The sequence below is a fragment of the Hetaerina americana genome, unplaced genomic scaffold, assembly GCF_022747635.1.
Source record: "Hetaerina americana unplaced genomic scaffold, ioHetAmer1.1.p SCAF_1, whole genome shotgun sequence".
In the NCBI taxonomy this organism is placed as follows: Eukaryota; Metazoa; Arthropoda; class Insecta; order Odonata; family Calopterygidae; genus Hetaerina; species Hetaerina americana.
The window spans coordinates 72,559,554-72,578,043 of record NW_027286069.1 but is presented as its reverse complement, the minus strand read 5'-3'; the positions used below and the strand labels follow the sequence as shown (position 1 = coordinate 72,578,043).

General features: G+C 40.6%; 1 protein-coding gene and 1 long non-coding RNA gene across 2 annotated transcripts in view; both read right to left on the bottom strand.

Annotated features, from left to right (window-relative positions):
- raw (NDT-like domain-containg protein raw) overlaps positions 1–6,303 on the bottom strand; it is a 136,076-nt gene extending 129,773 nt beyond the window's left edge. Inside the window, exon 1 of the mRNA XM_071591312.1 lies at positions 6,246–6,303. Within this exon, the coding sequence (XP_071447413.1) occupies positions 6,246–6,271 (26 nt within the window). The 5' untranslated portion in view covers positions 6,272–6,303. The remainder of the gene's footprint in view (positions 1–6,245) is intronic.
- Positions 6,304–6,338: 35 nt separating this feature from the next.
- The window catches only part of LOC139686049 (uncharacterized), a 37,954-nt gene continuing 25,802 nt past the window's right edge, over positions 6,339–18,490 (bottom strand). Inside the window, exon 3 of the long non-coding RNA XR_011700288.1 lies at positions 6,339–6,723. This is a non-coding gene — a long non-coding RNA (uncharacterized lncRNA). The remainder of the gene's footprint in view (positions 6,724–18,490) is intronic.

Below are 18,490 nucleotides of genomic sequence, written 5' to 3'. Positions count from 1 at the left end.
ACAAGACACATGAAAAACAAAATCATAACGTAACTGAATCTTGTATCTCGACTTTAGGTATCCTAACATAATAAAGACGAACGAAACAGTAAAATTTCTCTTTTTTGCAGATTCTTAACTTGAAAAACAGGTTTTTATTATCATGCGGTTGCTTTCCTTAAATAAAGGAACGAAAATTCTTCCGACGAGAACCGAAGTATTAAATCTCACAACCTCTTTTCTTCTCCACATTTCCGCCACCGACATCACTGGGATAAAGGAAAACGACGCCGATTCCAGCTTTTATCAAAAAGATTATCACTGTCAACGAAGAAAAGAATGCCAGTACGACGAAATTCCGTTAAATGTACGTTTGAGAATTGCTAAAGGTGCTGGTGGAGGTACTTAACATTCAATAGTGTTCCACAACTATCTTCTCTAGCAAATACATTTAGGTTATAGTCATGAATGGCATAAAAAATTCGGAAAAATGTGTTTCCAGGCGAATAGGACTCCATCCACTACAGCTGGCGAGTGGCGTGAAGTGACCACGCGCACTGCTTGCCGGCAGTCTGCCTTCTGAATACGGCCGAATAAACGAATCCTGTGGAAAAAAGTCTCTAGAGCAGGAGATGCACAGTGGGAAGTGACGGCTTACTCATCTCCCCGCGTCATGGCACGCAGTTCCATCTCAGCTGTAATGCGCATGACCCTGGGTAATCCCCGCCAATCAATTACGTCTGGATGAAATGCGAGCTCTTCCGTATTATACTTTATGGAGCGTGAGCAGGCATCCTTCCTCTTCAAATCCTCCACACGAAAATGCCGGGTTTCCATCTTCCGCTAGCCCCCGTCCACGTTTGAATTCCGAACGAAATAGCGCTCAGGATCGTAGTAGACTTATGCAACACTATGGTCCATGGTATGCAATACTATGTCCCAAGGAGTGCCAGCCAAATGGAGACCAAATTGCCAAGTACGACCGTTTTGAATTGTAAAACAAAATTGCTGTACCCACTTCTCAATTCGAATCATCATTTTACAAAAACTTGATAAACAGTAATGTTGTAATGTAAAAGTAGTTGGTGCGAAGGCTTTCGAAGTGCGTGGCAGATGGAGAATTTCATCTCTTCCAAATCCATTACTTTTCTATTGCCGACTACAGACACGTCCGAAATCCAGGCAGTCACCAATCGTAATCAGAACACACAATTTTCTAAATAAAAGTCCCTGATTATGAAGATAAGTGATAGCTTTTTAGAATTATGCACATTAGAAAGTTATGAAAGGGAAAAATTAGACGGCTTGTGTATTTACTGATAACATAGACAAAGAGATTGAATTTAGTCAGTTGTAAACTATGGAATTAAGAAACAGATGCGTGCAAGATATACCATTACGCCAGAGGTTAACATCCACGTACGGTGAGACTCGAACACGCGATCTTCGTTTTAGTCTGTCATTGGGCTCTCCTCAGGACTAGCTGGGTTGGCAGATGCTATGAATACGTAATACATGTATGTCCTGAATTCGGCCAAGTACTAAGTAATTTATTTTTACCCATATAAAAGAGTAAAAACAAATCATAAAAATATATTAGTTGCGTTATGTCAACGTTAGTGTCAACTGAAAACCAAATCTATTCGTAGAAATTTCCCTCGTTCGATGCATATGGTAGATTTAAACTATTGCAGGAATTAAAGAAAATCGAATAATTATAAAGCATTTATTTCATATTGACAAAGTTACAATAAATAGATTGGCATGAATTTATTGGTTTTGCATGTAGTTTTATCCTCTTTTACGGACGGTGACCTAACACTCCCCGCCACACGCCCTTTCGGCGGCCTGTGGGGTATTATGTAAATGTGCATACATTTATGAGAAGCAAGTAAACACTGATGCAGCGATATCAGGAATAAAATGCTATTACCTGGGAATAAGAAATATATTTTCAATATTCTAAACTGACGATCGGATTCCCTAATGATCGAACTTTCAAATAATAGCAAATAACAGCAACGAAGGAGAATCCAGTATTGAAACAGGTGATTAAGGCAACGAAGACATTCTGCACTAGCTTCAAATTGTACACAACAGAAGTTTAGTTTTCTTCTATGCAATTTGATTATCTTTTAAAATCTGGAAAGGAGCGGCGGACTCCCTTTAATCTGAGTTGATAAACACCGATACTGAAGAATCTCAACTAGTGGTGCGTTTATGACTGGCGACGCAAAATGATGGGTCCAAAGATCCCCTTGCCTACACTGAATTATGAAATCAACTAGAACAAGGGCAAAAAATAACGTTAAGGAATTCGCCTCTGCGTGAATGTAGCCCGTGTTTGGTTCGTACCACGAATATAACTAACTGTAAGTCAACTCATGGCGCAACTTAAATGGCGCGTGGCGGAGGAATTGGGTAACATGTTATAAAATTCTATTAACACCAATCCAATTCGACTGGCTTAAATGTGAGCGAGCTAAGTGAGTCTGGGGACCGGGATGGATCAATTCTCCCTGAATGTGCACGTCACCCGAAGGAGACTGAATGAAGATAGATGTGAAAGCGATAGCCGAATGGAAAGCATGACGTGTTGCGGTGTCATCCTGACTTAGTAGCTGGTGCTAGAGCGCTTGACGAGAGCAAATTAGTTCGTTTCGTCCGCCGGTTCGCCAACCTTCGGCCCTGCTCGATTCCCGCAAGCATTAGCGAATTTCATGGTTGACAACCCGAATGAACATGGAGCATATCATAAGGAGAAATCAAACCCACGCATTACAAATTACAAAACTGCGTATGTGTATGAACATGCGTGTACATGGATACACATAAACAGCTGCCGGTGACGGAGAAATACAGGATGAAGGCTTCGATTTAGCACAATGGTTATCAAATGTCAGCCCGGCAGAGCTAGAACTGTTAACTACCCACGTTGTTGGAAGGAATGCAAATAATACAGCGCTCAAAAATTGACAGCAATGGAAACTCACATTGATGAATATCCCCTTAGTCTAAAAAAATCCTATTGGCACGTTGTCAGTAAGGCCTTATTCAACCACATCTCTCCATTAGAATGCTACTATTCAATAATTAATAATATACAAAACTGATTAATCCCTACACCAGGGACGATCTCATACATGTATGTACACCATACGGCAATTACATAAACATTTAAGAAAATTAAACTTATTGTTCACCATACCTAAGAATTGCTACTTAAGTGCGGGGACATTTTCGAAATCTCTCATCTCAAGCTTCAGGTAATAGGCTACATTCTATCCATGTAGGAAAATAAAGATATTTATGGCCTCTTTTGACATCTACATAATACCCCGCAAGCCGTCGCGAGGACGTGTGGCAGGGGGTAGTAGGTCACCAGCCATTCTATATATATATATATTCCCTCGGTTTCCTCATGCAGCTGGCACCCCGCGATCCACCAAAAACCGCGTGGAACCCCAATCATGCATCATGCCTACAAATATGGATTACGAGTATTACATGGTTAGCAGCTATCCTATGCCTACACAAAGAGCAAAATAAAATACATTAAAAGAGGGCAGGCACACATGCAAATCAGACGCATTACCGGTTAGTATTCTACACATTCTGGACGGACAATTCACAAATACAATAGACTTCATATATACAATCGCCTACACCCCACCTGGCACAAGGGCGCACATTAACGGGGGTATTAGGACGCCAGACTTGGAGAGTGTGTTGTGGGAATATAATCTTGTACATCCCTATTTTCGGCAGCGCGCACCAAATATTTTCTTAGGTGTTCCCCCTTTTATTGTTGTCGCGAAAGTGCGCGGGAAAAAGGTAAACTTGAATCTCTGAGTTCGACAGTCTCAATGTGAGGCCCTACTAAAGAAAAAGAGCACGTTTCCTCGTTTCCACGTTTAGCGAATGCCACCCTTTTTAGCGCCCTTCCCCACAAATAGTGCGCACGTACATGTTTTCCCCAAGAAAGATCCGATACAATGGTGACCCCCAAGTATTATACTATACGTCATCTACGACGCTCATCCGAACACCTCCGATTGTGTAATTTGGTAAAGTTTGGTTATGTTTTCTATTGTTTAATAAATGTATGATGGTACATTTTTTTGTATTTAATTCCAGCCCCCATTCTTCACACCATTTTTTAAATGTCGTTTAAGTCAGTTTGTAGTGAATCACGATCTGCGTTATTCGCTTTTTCCCTTATAGATTACAGTGTCATCGGCAAAGAGTCTTATGCTGCTTTCTATTTTACTGGTGATGTCATTGATGTATAGAAGAAATAGTAGTGGTCCTATGATGCTACCCTGTGGGACGCCGGATGCTACTTTCACATAATTAGAGCTTGAGCCATCTATCACTACCCCATTGAGATGAAACCACGCTTAAATAGGAACGAGAAATTTATGTTGCATGGTTATTCATTTTGCACAATTTCCAGTCTTTGAATGTCTGCGCTACGACGAACATCAGAAAAAATATCATGATTGAACGCATCTCATAGGCCTGATCATAAAATTCAAACATTGCACTATTTTAATGTTTCTCTCGCATAATTTTCTTTTACCTAGCTGGTCCACTAGCTCTCTATGTTTTAAAAAATTGTACGTTTCTCGAGCAATAGAGAATTGGTATAGAGAAATTTACACGGAATCTTAATAAATGCTCCTAAGTAACGAATTTACAGAGGCGCTCGCCAGTTAATGGCTTCTAAATTTGGAGAAAAGATATAACGCTAGTAATTTGGCCGGTAGCATAAGTCAATTTAAATAAAATATCAACTTAAAACAAGACTCATTTGACCGAAAATGCAATATTTTTCAAACAACCTGACCAGTAATTTCCTCCAATGGGAAATTAATAATTATATGCAGTGATATTTTATCTATCACCCATACGTTACTTAGACAAAAAACGGTGAAAATTTATCATGGCTATGGCTCCTTTTGCACATAATAACATTATAGCACCCCCTGAAGAGTGAACCCTTATAACGTCTACACTAAATAACTATGAATAATGTACGGCTCTCTGTCACACATTTCCCGCCAATTTACGAGATATAATGATGCGATGAGTTAATACAGAAAAAATTCCGCATCCCTCACGCTGATTTCATTTCACCCATCCCAAGTGTCTTTATATTGCCTTAACACCAGTATCTTTCATTCCGAAAGGTCAAAGATCCATAAAATAGAAATCATCAACCTTTCATTACTATTTCATTAACTGATACGGAATATTGTGCACCACCTGGTGGCAGGGACCACCGAAATATAGAAGTGAGTTGTATTTGTTTTGGGTAAACTTTTCATTTTTGACTACAATTAAATGCATACCTATACATCGCATTTGTACTAATTTTATATCCGCTACTTTGGTCCTCTTCTGCGTCACAGGACAAGCATATTACTGAATTCAGACACTGGCTTGGGTGTCTATCATAACCTACTCTACGCTGTCGGAGAATATGATAGAGACACACGCCAATGTCTGAATTCTATATTAATAGTCCTGCGACGTAACATGGCTTTAACATATTACTTTTAGAATTCAGACATTGGCGTTTGCCTCTATCATATTCTCAGACAGCGTAGGGTAGGCTATGATTGGGACCCACGCCGGTGTCTGAATTCAGTAATATGCTAGTCCAGTGACGCAGAGGTGAACTTGCGTAGCAGACATTAAACTATATTAAATGTTAGAGTCCGTTTACGTGTGTTCTATACATATTTTTGATTTCTATTGTGCCGTCCACGTATTACATGTATATTGTTCTCGTGAAAGCTTCTACATCATCATGACCACCGGGGTCGAGTGCAGGAGAACACCGGACAACACGTGCACAAGAGGCGTGTGATAAACCAGAAAAGTGTCCCAAAAGAGAAGGTCACTTCTATCTAAAGCGCCTTAGTCACAGACGCAGAGCGTCCCAGAAATAATCGATCCCCGACCGAAACGTTACGGTTACGAAGATTTCACTATGGACTCAAACAAATTAATTCCCGTGCCACCGCGCCGCAGCCACTTGTTCCCAGCCGACAAGGCGGTCTGCCGGCCATTTGCCCGCTCTTCCGAAACGACATGATCTTTTGAGGAGCCGCTCGATGAGGAATGGGACACAAGTACGTCATCATCCGAGCAAGCGTGTCCGTTTTGTTTTAATAAAGATAAGGCTCCGGACCGAAATCATCCCAATGCTGTTCCTGGTCCGCGCCGGCCTTGTTTTTGATAACAAAGATCACTCTCACCTGGTTACCGCACCGAAGACCATCATAGCTGCCGACCCAACTGCCGCAGTTGTCGCAATTTCCTCCTCTCCCCCGCTCCCTCCGCCACCTCCCCTCGCCTCCTCCTTAACTGCCTCCTCCCTCCACCGCCTCCCTCCTCCTCCGCCGTCGCAGCCTACGCCCACTTCCCACTCCCCCCTCTTGCCCCCGGAGCACCCCTCCACGCCGCCCCCCCCGGGTCCCTCCTCTGCGGGAGGGCCGCGCTTGCGCCGTCCCTTCAAGAGGATCGGAGTATTGGCGGCCGCCGGGGCGCCGGGGAGTGTCGGCGGCGTCTGCGCGGGCTGGGCTCCGGGGGACGCCGCTGAGGGGTGCGGGGGGTCCGCGGGCGGCTGGGAGGTGCGGGGGAGGGGAGCGTTGGTCGATGAGGCTCCGTCTTCGTCGCCAGCGCCGTCTCCCCCGCTCGAGGACGCCGTGGCTAGCGCATAGGTGCTACCTGTGGCTGCGTGAAAAAAAATGGAAGAGAGGAGATTCTGGTTAGATTCGGTGCGCCAGAGCGCCTTGCGCCCTCCCGGCTGAAGAAAGCCGCCAGGAATACAAGTGCCCGGAGGATAGGGGAAAGCATCCCACCATCGCGATACTCGCGTGTGATTGCGGTCGTCAAAATAAATTGCTGCATCCCACGAATGCGAATCAACTATTTTTGTCGTCATCAATATCGTCTTGAAAAGTGCAACTCGGCTTCCAGGTAGGTTACGAGGCCTGATTATAGATCAAAATACGTGCTGCAATGTAAATGATTTTTTAGTGCGACAAGGATTTAAAATCACTTCAAAAACATAACATATATAAATTTTAATCGTTCAGAGAAGAGTTTGAAAACGTCTCCACGTTGACCATCTTTTTCTCGTGCACCAAAACGCATACGCCCGCGATAACATAACAGATGAACTTCCTCGGTCAATGAGCTTGAAGCACCACTGGGAATGAACACTTACGGGACTAGATGACCCTGCGGATACTGAACGCCGACCGGTCTTGGACAAAAGTCACTCAAATGACTTTTTTAATTAAAGTGTTCGGCCCCATCGTATTTTTACTCAACTGGTTTCATCAATATCCGCGGTGTCCTCTTAAAAAATAATCGACACTATCAGTTATTATTTTGCGCCTTGGTGAATTTAAGTAATTCCTCCGTAAACGATTCATCAATTGCTTAAATTTTACAAACAGTCCTTCAAGAAAAAAATCTTTCATCATCTTTTAATGACTTGGAACAGCAATTTAAGGTAAAATTTCATAAATTTAGAGTATTTCTGGGACGTATTACTGTCTTCCCATGTCAATCAATACAATTTTTATTTAACAAATTTCAGCCCAAGAAAATTGGATTTCAGTAGTCAAGTATCAATATTACACTTCAAATGTGACAATATACACATTAAAAATCAGATGCTAGAAGAAATACGTGCATTTAATTAGGGATAAGGTATTTTCACGATGTGGATTCTTTTTCGAGTCGTCTATCCTTAACAAAAGCTGCCCAGTACTAAAAATCCCTTTTGATAGGATCGCAATTTTGATGCGTTCTCCATACAAAGAGAAACCATAATTCCAGGTAATATTTATATGCATGATAAAATACTTACCCCAGAAGGTATTAGGGCAAAAGTTTATAGCATTCTATGGCGTGATACACGGCGGAGTAGGCTATTTCACAGGATATCACTGAACTGAGATTTTTAGGCTCATTACCTACGTGGCTCATAAAATATTTAAAAAGAAAATCGACAAAGACCATTATAAAAAACATGGAATAGTCTACGAAAATTTTAAAGAACGAACTTACTCATTTGATAAATGGCAAACACCCCAAAAGACAAATGTACTCTTTACGTTCAAACAGTTTTTGATTTATTGTATTAATTTCATTAAGGCCCGTCAATAAAAAGATTTCCACGCTCCTTCATGAATACCATGACATTAGGGTCAAACAATCCATCGTTTCCACGGATTTCACGGTTCTCCAACTGAGTTATACATTAAAGAACGATGGTAGAGGCATTCGGCGTACACCTTACAAAACCCTACACCGAGATTTAGCAGGAAATGGCCATATTCATGCGCAAAATTTCTGAACTACAAATACAGCTAAAAAACACGAACAATTGCCCAAGAAATGTGACTTAATATTTATTAAATATAAAAACCAGGTAAACAAGACTCTTTATTATATGCAATGACGTGGCACAGGGTGAGATGGCTTTATGAGGCCTTCTGGCAAAGTTAATCTGTTGAACTCATTGCACGTTAGCGTAATACATATGAGAGGAGAATGCTCTGGTAAAGCATTATATGAGAATAAAACTGAAACTTACACATTATATCAAGTTTTCTGGGAATCTAGAAGACGACAAGAGGAAGTGCGCTGAAGGCTTTGAGGAATCCAATTAGAACAAAATTTCTAAGAATTCAGATTTCACCTGCATGACATCCTGAAAATGGCTAAAAACCTCCAACAGATTTCCTACCATATTCCTGGAACCTTTCCTACGAGACTGTCCGAAAATAAAAACTATGCGATTACAAAGGAGAATGCTAAATATTCATGAATTCATTCAATTCAAAATTAATGTTTTTAGTTGCTTAAATTTTCTTGGTTTTTCGAAAAAGAGCAACTGTTATATTGTGTCAATTTTATCTGCATGTGTACGCGTACCAGGGATTACCGCCAGAATGAAGCACCAGAGCAGCCCAGGGCCCAACCCCAGGCACTGATTTCAAAAAGTTTTAGTCATTCCAGTTTCTTTTCACCGAATTGGGGAACTGTGGGTATCTTAAGCCAGCTACATTCAGGACAACCCACCTGGTAGTTTTTCCTTTGGGACGATACTTCCGCGGATACCATTATTCGTATGTTAGGAAATACCTATTTGATTTCAGAAGTTATAAAATTATAGCCTTATTCGTAACTACTTCCGTGGATTACAATTGTAAATTAAGTAATACACCGATTACATCACAATCATAGGTTTTCTCCCGCGTTGATCAATATGGTTGTAAAAGAGCAGTCAACTATTAACCAAGCGATACGATTGAACCCCTAGGCACACAACGAGTATTGTATATATATGTAAATATATATATAAACTCGGACAGCAACAAACAATATAAGAACCGATTGTTCTTATATTGTTTGTTGCTGTCCAAATTTTTTTATTCGGCACTTCCGAGTTGCTTCGACGAAACTATATATATATATATATATATATATATATATATATATATATATATATATATATATGCTTTCGTAGACGTAACACGGAAGTGCCGAATAGTACAATACACAGTAACACACAATATAGAAACACAAAAAAAGAAGAACACTCACACGTTATTTCTTGATATTTCGACAGAAACAATCCGTCTTCCTCTGAAGATTGTTTCTGTCGAAATATCAAGAAATAACGTGTGAGTGTTCTTCTTTTTTTGTGTTTCTATATTGTGTGTTACTGTGTATTATATATATATATATATATATATATATATATATATATATATATACACACACACATATATATATATATATATTATTTTAGGTATTTTACCGGTTAAGGTAAGTTTTTGGATTGACACAGCTACTAAATAAATATTTTGTGACACCTAAACAAACACAAAATCCATCATCCTACTCTACATCCCCTCTTCATCTCTGAGTACTTTCTTCCTGCCTACAAAATATACGTATATATATATATATATATATATATATATATATATATATATATATACTTGTATATAAACTTCGAGGATGTTTTCGTGAAAATAGATAATCTAATAACAGCAATACACTAGGGATACTATTTCGCCGACAGGTGTGTGATATCCGCGTATATGACTACTTTTTTCCGCAGGTTATTAAAAAGAGAAGTAACATTGTCAGACGACAATTGGAAAAAATCTCTGGTCAAAAAATGTCCAGATTCCTTCCCACTTTTTCCAATGCACAGAAAGAAATTTCCCTCTTCTGCCGTCGAGTGGTCAGCCGGCACACATGCAGGTGGGTGTTGCCTCACATAGTCAAGCATAGGATTTATCGTTGTGACTCCACTAGCACAACAGAGAATTAACGAAAGTTCGAAAAAACAGCAAAAATTAACGATCCGAAAGGCAAGTCTCGAACATGGGTGCGCCATCAGTTGACTCTATTCCGAAATATCCATTTAGATTCGGAAGGCTGATAGCCTAAATACGAGTCCCTTGTAGTCGCCGCTAGCGAGGATAGCACTAGTAACGTACGGAATATACCGATGATATAATGATTTTAGTTTCTCCGGCGTCAGGAATAATGACGTGGACATTCCCGAAATGCACGAGTATGATGATATTTAATTCCCTGAGTGAGTAGAATAGTTGGGTTGCAAATTGGGCTTCATATGAGTATTCTCTGGCAGAAATCAATAGGTAAAAAAAGGATTCTACGATTATGAGAATCGATCCCACACAAGCAACACCACGACTTAAGTAATAATTACATATGAGACTAGGAATATAGAAAATAAAATTTAGAATACAAATTTAACCTTCTGCAATTTGCGTATTAAGAGTGTCATTAATGAGTCGGAGACCAGAAAATTCATGACGGACACAATAGTCGGTGAGAGATTTTTTTTCATTTGTCTGAAAATTACAAGGGATTATCTTGCGTAAAATATGCTATTCAGCTCTAGAGACCTCGTTCTTACTTCCATTTAAATATTAAATGACAGCGTAAAAATAGAAATTTTTTTGCAAGTTGGAAAGTGAAAGAGTCATTATCATCAGTAAATTTTGCGACGCCACGAATTAATATTGACGGCACGATACGACAAGTTAATACGAAAAACCTTCGGCATAAAGTTTACGAATCCTCCCTAAAGACATCTCGTAATCGATGAAGCTGACCTGGGCCAGCAGTACGGTGAAGCCGAGGACTGAACGCCTCTATGTTCGAGGGACTCCTAAAAGTTAGTCCATCTGGAATAAAATCCAGCTGGGAAAAAAATAAAGCAAGAGGGCTTGGGGTTCAGAAAGCGGTGCTTTTTAAGGGATACCCATAAATGACGCCAGCCAATCGGGGGAGGGGTAGATGGTTTAGCTGCGGTGATGTCAAGTTACATGGGAGGGAGGGTTACGAGCAAGGTGACGTCACTATGAAGTAATTAAAGAGGTCCGCAGTTTTAGGCCACTCTTTGACCTTTGATGGAATTAGCTTTTCGTTGCTTTCCTTTCCCCCCCCCCCCCCCACTTTGTGTCCGGCTAAGTCCAATTTCACAAACACCCCATCCCATCCCGTGGGCATAGACTATTACGTACGGGCATAGGATTCCCTTCCGGCTACAAAAGAAATTATTTCATACCGCACGAAAATTTATGAAAGGGGAAGATAAATTTTTTCAGTTGTATTGAATTAAAAGTCCGACTTTACGAAACGAATTCCTTTCGAATAATAGCAACTATCGAAGAAGGTGACGTCAATGGGTGGGAAGCCCTCTCGCGTCATTGTTTCTTCCAAATAGTGACGGTTGGCGGCAGGGGAATAAGAGGGTCAAAAATTCCAAAAAATTAGGGTGATGTCATTTATGGGCGGGCATATATTTGAAGAGGTATAAAGGCAGTCAGTTAGTGATAAAAAACAATTGTAAGCTAATGAACATCATCTCACCAACATTTAAGGTTAGATCCATGTTTGGATTAATTTCTGGGTGTCAAAATACATATGCTGCATACTTTCGAGTGATTAAATTAATTTGTCGATGATGATTTGCACTTATTTTTTCTGTGATTTACTGATTATTACTATTTTATTTATTATAAAGTATGAATTCATAAGAACTAAATAAATATATCGTCAAACAATTAAGCACTCCCTAAAATTATCCAGCATAGACAGGATTCTAAAATAAACCACAACGGAGGAGATACAATTTTGTACACGGTTAAATATCAAATCCGCCATAATTCTAAAAAAATCTATTAAGAGTCAATTAAGAATTAAGTCTAAATAGAGCATTGAATACTCAATAGATTCAATTTTAAAAATCTCATATATCCAAACCATCATATAATGATATATCACCGCACAATAATAACTCACAAAATAATAACGGCTCTGACAGAAATAAAAAAACTTCATTTGCTCGAGGAGAAATTCCCTTGAAGAGAACCCCTGAAGAATGAAGAGCTTCCCCAGGAAAAGCAAAATGAGAAATGTTACAAATGAATGGATTTAATGCCTCTGAGGCACTCTGGAAAATTCGCGGCCGACGTGACGGCGAAGTAGGAACAAATACCACTGAAAGGCCATAGAGAGAAGGAACAACAAGAAATAGCGCCATGACTTGATTGTGTATGGCATAATGATGACGCAAGACAACGTTCGCATGAACGCACTCAGGAGGGACAGTATAATGATGAGGCGAGCGCTTGCAAGGAAATTATTGAAACGGGAACAAGGAAGGACAAAATAAGAGTGAATCCAACGAGGTACTGGGAGGGCAGAAGAAATAGTTTGCGTAAGGTATCAAATTTCGATATCAGGAGAAGCCATGACAAAAGAATGAAAGGAAACCTACATGGCCTAACATACACATATTTATGGATCCCCCTACCGCTCCCAATTTATACATGCACTTGTACCTGAGAATGGGTCGCGGTAGTCCAGTGGGTAGAGCGTTCGACTGCTGACCAGAGGGTCCCGGGTTCGATTACCGGGCAAGTCACTCTGGGCACCTGCAGCTCAACCCAAGCTAAAGTGATTTTTCAGGTACCAGGTCTTCCTGGGAAACCATAACCGGCACAGGGAAAGGAACTGCCCCCCCCCTTCCCTGATGTGTGAATTTTCACACGCCGTATAGGGCTTAGTACTGGGTGAACTCTGCCGTCACCAACCAAACCGACCTTCGGGTTGATTACCGTGTTTATGGTTTTTTTTTGTACCTGAGACAACTTAATCTATCCAATCAAATCTCTTTGTTTCGTTCTTCCGTCACAATGTTGCTGAAAGACTTGTCATGGTTGCGGGGGTTGACCACCTCGTACCCATCTTAACTTAATGAAGCGCTGCGTGTGGAGCTGCCCCCCGTGGCCGATGATAATCAAGTCTCATAACGGGGATAAAAGATATGAGTTTGGAAAAGTTGTGAAACGTAACGTTAGTTTGTTTTTTCGTGGCGCGAAGAGGAAAATTGGTGGAACATCAAGCTAAATAAACTAATTTTATCCATCATATGACACGAGGAAGTGTATTTTTTAAACCCAAATTTTTATTGCATCTTTATGCTTTTTAATTTTTTTGGCCTGGTTCTGCTCTGCAAAGTAAAAAATCTAGGGGAATCAAATTGGAGACGCTTTTTTCGCGGCCTCGATATAGCGTATGCTTTTCACTTAGTTTTTTTTTTAACAATTAGAACTGGAAATCATGAACACATATCTGGAAGAACGAAAGACACAGCTCGCCACTTGCTGCACATCGATGGCCTACAGGAGTCCTTACATCCTGTACTATCCTTCAACTTGCGTGATAGTGCATGCGCCAGAGAACGCCAGCGCTCCGTTCGGCGGTTTGGCTTTGATATACACGTTCCTCCCAAAACCCCACTTCTCACCTCCCCCATCCCTAGAGCTACCACGCGGCGAGCAAGCTACAGCCACCCCGCTAACCCTGTTCATGATATTTACGCTGACTAACTGTAGTAAGTTGCACCTGCGGTCTCACAATGTCGTTCTCTTTATCTATCTTCCGCAATTGCATTCCAAATTAGCCGGGTTATTTTTCATGAATCTCTTCCCTTCTATCGCAACACGGACGAGGCAATCCCTCCCTCTCCTGCTATAACGGTTTTAATTCTTGGATACACTCCCATAATGCTTAAGTACAGCACCAATACTCCCTTATCGTTTCTTTAAAACAAATATTTGACAGAGTTATAAATATTTAATCAGATATTTATATTGACTACTCATCCTCCCTCTTTCCCTCACCTCCATCCGTGAATCAGATTATCAATATTCCTTGGACCATCTTCCTTCCGCCTCGGCATTCGTTCACTTCATTCCACATTTCCCTTTCGTTATAGGGTGAACAACCATTTTCTCCCATTCCCGGGTTTTTCCCTAACGACGCGTCGTCCTTTTCCTGATTTTAAATATTTGGAATCTGATTCGGAACTTTTTGTGAATCATCCATCCCTCATCACTGCTGCGGCAGCCACGAATATGATCCGTCTGCTCAGCCATCAGTTTGTCTTGCTAAAAGTCTCGGTGCCTGTAATCTCCTTATTGCTGCTATGACCTACGCTAAACATAAACTTACCTCATTCCTCAAAAGAACGTGCTTTTCATCTTGAATTCTCGAATATTTTAATCAGATTAGCCGCTCCTTCGAGAGATTCGGCCCCTTTCACGATTTCCCCGAATCATTGACTAAATTGAGCAATTCCCGACTTTTTCCAGAGTTCTCAATTTTCACGACTGGGTAACACCCTGAATTAACACCAAACCTCCTATTCAAATTACTTCCAACCTTCCTGATACTCCCGAAATCACTACGACCACACTCGAACACTAGTCACCCTCCATTCGCTAATAAGAACGGAAATAAGAAACAACAGCAAGGGAAACAAATATCGCCTTTCGGGGCTTCACGGGCCGCATAAAATGTTTTGAGAAAGTAATCGAGTAACCCTCTCTCACCTCTAACATCCCTCCCATTCCATGGCAATTCATTTGTCCCGCTTCCTGCTGCTGACATCCCTTAACCGGAGAATAACGGCCCATTCGCTAAATGATATCGTACAAACCCCTGTCTCTCACAATAAACCTCCGGTCAAACCATACCTCAGACTATTACGGTCCAAGTGCTCCTCTCCTATGCGTTTGAATACTCCCTTCGCTAGCACTTACGATACTTCTAAATATTACATGGCAAACTTTATCCACATAATTCTTCGAAAAATAAAATTTGAGGGTGCGATTCAAGATAGCATGGCATTGAACCGTCAAAATCCTTAACCTTAAGTAATCATCAATACTTGACGACATCGCAGACGAAAAATGTGAATGAGTAAAAGCGGGTATCGTCATTAGTTGCACAAGAGGGTATACAATTTAATCAAGATTTAATCACTCAAGGAAGTGAATTACGCAGAGCATCACGCCTTTTTGTGGGCTTTAAATGCGTTTGCACCTACACATGAGCAAAACCTGCAAAAAGGCATTTTTTAAAATTGATTTTAAAACCGCTAACATAATGAGAAATTAAAACGTTGACAAATGATTATTCAAAGGACTAAAAGGAGTTTTTAATTCTTTGTTCGGAAAAAAATTTACTGCGACGAATGAATTGGAAGATAGCGAGAGAATGTGCCTTTGAGTCTATTATTAATAATTACTAATTTTTTTCAAGTGAGTCTTTCTCAGCGCACCAAATCTATTTGCCCCAAGATGATCGTTATTAATTACAGATATTATTATACCATTTAATTGATAAAAATTTCTATGATTTCCTTCGTACTTAATAATCCTGCAAACGTGAATATACTATCTCTCCGTAAAAAATCGCGATGGAAAATGTGAAGATGCATTTATTCTATACATTTAATCATGTATTCACTTGCATATCATTTATTTCAAATGAAGGAATACATTCGGGCGTTGACCAAACTAATTAGCACTAATTTTTATATTGAAAAATGAACATCACATAAATGCTGGCCATTATTCAATCCTGCGTAAGGTATGCAATACTGCCTTTGAGAAACCATTGCGTCACATACGCACACAATCAATCAGAGTAAATGAATCACGGTTTGTAATGGAAATGTTAATTCCATTAAAGCAAACGTCTTTTACATGATGAAAACGATGGCTTGAAAATAGGCATGCCCACAAATTTGATTCGAATTCACATGCACCTAAATATAACGATTGCAATAACCAATATATCACACCAGAATTCAAGAAGGCAAATAATGTCAATCTGATCTGCTAGGTTAAACTTACGAAGGCGCCCAAACGGAAACGGGGCAAAGAATCGGCTTGTCCCCACGGTATGGACTCGTTTATGAAACGTAATTTTACTCCGAAGGAAATAGGAATAATTACAACAAAAATGTGCCAAACGTCCGCAGATACGTAATGTTAATAAACCAAAATCCTGCCTGGGCGTCTGTTTGCGGGTTCCCTTGGCACTCCAACCTATAACCAATGTTTAACTCTTCGCCGACAGTCGCCATGCTCAAACACCGACTAAAACCTAGGAAATCTTACGTCCACGGCGTTACATGAAAATGAACACCCGCTACAACAACCAATCCGAGAAACTAACAAGGACAAGGACCCAACAACTGCGTGCGCCTGTGAGTTGTCACTATGTAGTTCTCCTACCACAGCTACGGCAGTAGCGATGCTTACAATGTTAGCTTCTAGCTTTTAACGGACTGTGTTCGTTGAGGCGGATGCTCGATTTTCATTTGACTGCCCTTAGTATATTACATATCCGCGTTAGTTACTCCCCTAATCATCTCCTTCCTTTCTTTTCAAACCTGTTCAAGGCCTTATCTTGCATTTACATCTCCCCTACTACCCAAATTTGCCAAAACCGACGATCTTTCGGATTCTCTGAAGTACTATTTTGATGCTTAATCAGACAGGACCACCAGTTTTTTCTCAGTTCTATCAAAACTTCTTTGGTGAGCTTTGTTCTTATGCTCTCACAAATTCACTTAATCCGACAAAAATGAGCTCCTGTCTTCACTTTTTCTTCAGAGCGCCAGGTCAGGCACTTGACCGAGCGATTCGCCAGTGGCTTCAACCATCGCCTGGCCTATTGCCTAAATTTCTCTATACTAAAGATACCATTCCATTCAATGAAGTGTAGTGTCATTTATTTTCCAGCCGATGCTCTATCATTAAAATCAACCCACTTCAAGATGATTTGTATTCCGCTTCCACTGATATCCTACAAGGCAATTTTTCGCTGCTCCTAGTGTTTAACTTGTACATTAAATGCCTCACAGAGCCCTCTTTCAAAAAAAATTCATCATATCGATCATTCACACTATCCACAGCCCAATCGCATCGTCCATTGACTACCTAAGGGGCATTTGGATATCATTTTTGACTGAATGTTAAGCCGGAAGTCGTCCGCTATTTTATAAAAATGCAGCACGGTGGATTTCAGTCATGTTATCAAGGAAAACGACTTTCATCCCTGTACCATGGATGCATCGAGATCTCACGGAAGCAGTAAAAGTCCCACAGGACCGTGCTTAACAATTTCCTTCGACGTTTCATATTGGTAATCGGCAAAAGCCAGGGGAAATCGCTCCCCGTCGAAATATTTTACCATTAATTCGCTTTTGTTCATTCACCAACCTTCTGCTCAATACGTCCCATTCCTTTATCTCCAGTCTGGTTCCACATCAATTACGTCCAATCCCTCTTCCAGTGACTCTGTTTTCTACCGCGTATCGATTTTTTTTGGAAGCTGGCTTAAACAACGTCTACGCTCGTAACAGCGTCTTGCTGTCTGACCCAAAGATTACACATTTTTCAGGTGACAACCTTTCCCTATCAAAATCCATATTTACCCCGACTATCTCCTCAATTAATCCACATCGACTCTATTTTTTGGGGGAAACGGATATGAACCGAATCTCCTTCACCCAGACTATATTTTCCTCTCATATCTTCTGCTTCCACCCTTCAATGACCCATAAGGAAACAATATGACTAACGAGTCATCGTAAATATATCGTAGACAAGACAAAAGCGCTGGGAACGAGGCCACCTGGGGAACCAACCGTCGAACATTGAATGGACAGAAGTGTCTCCTAAAGTTTCAAAGTTTAGAGAAAGTGGGAAAGGGGTGAACCAAAAGATAACAGAATCAATGTGAGAACTGCAAGATCTATACCACCCCATAATTTACAATTTTATGTTTTTTGGAAAATGGGAAATGTGCGGATCCGGAACTGGTCGTACCTTGAATTTCGTTTAAGGTCACGGAAGTCTCCGTAAACGAAAGATTACAAACAACAAGTGCTGACGCACTTCGCATTTACTTCACGAACGTGGAACCTTAAGAAAACTAATTAAATAGTGAGGCCACACTCAATGAGCATGTAGAAAACAAATGAAAAAAACCTTTAAATTGTAATGCAAGTATTCCACCTTAGGTAGCCATCCATCGCGTCACTCAACCACACATCTTTCTAAACTCCCCAGCG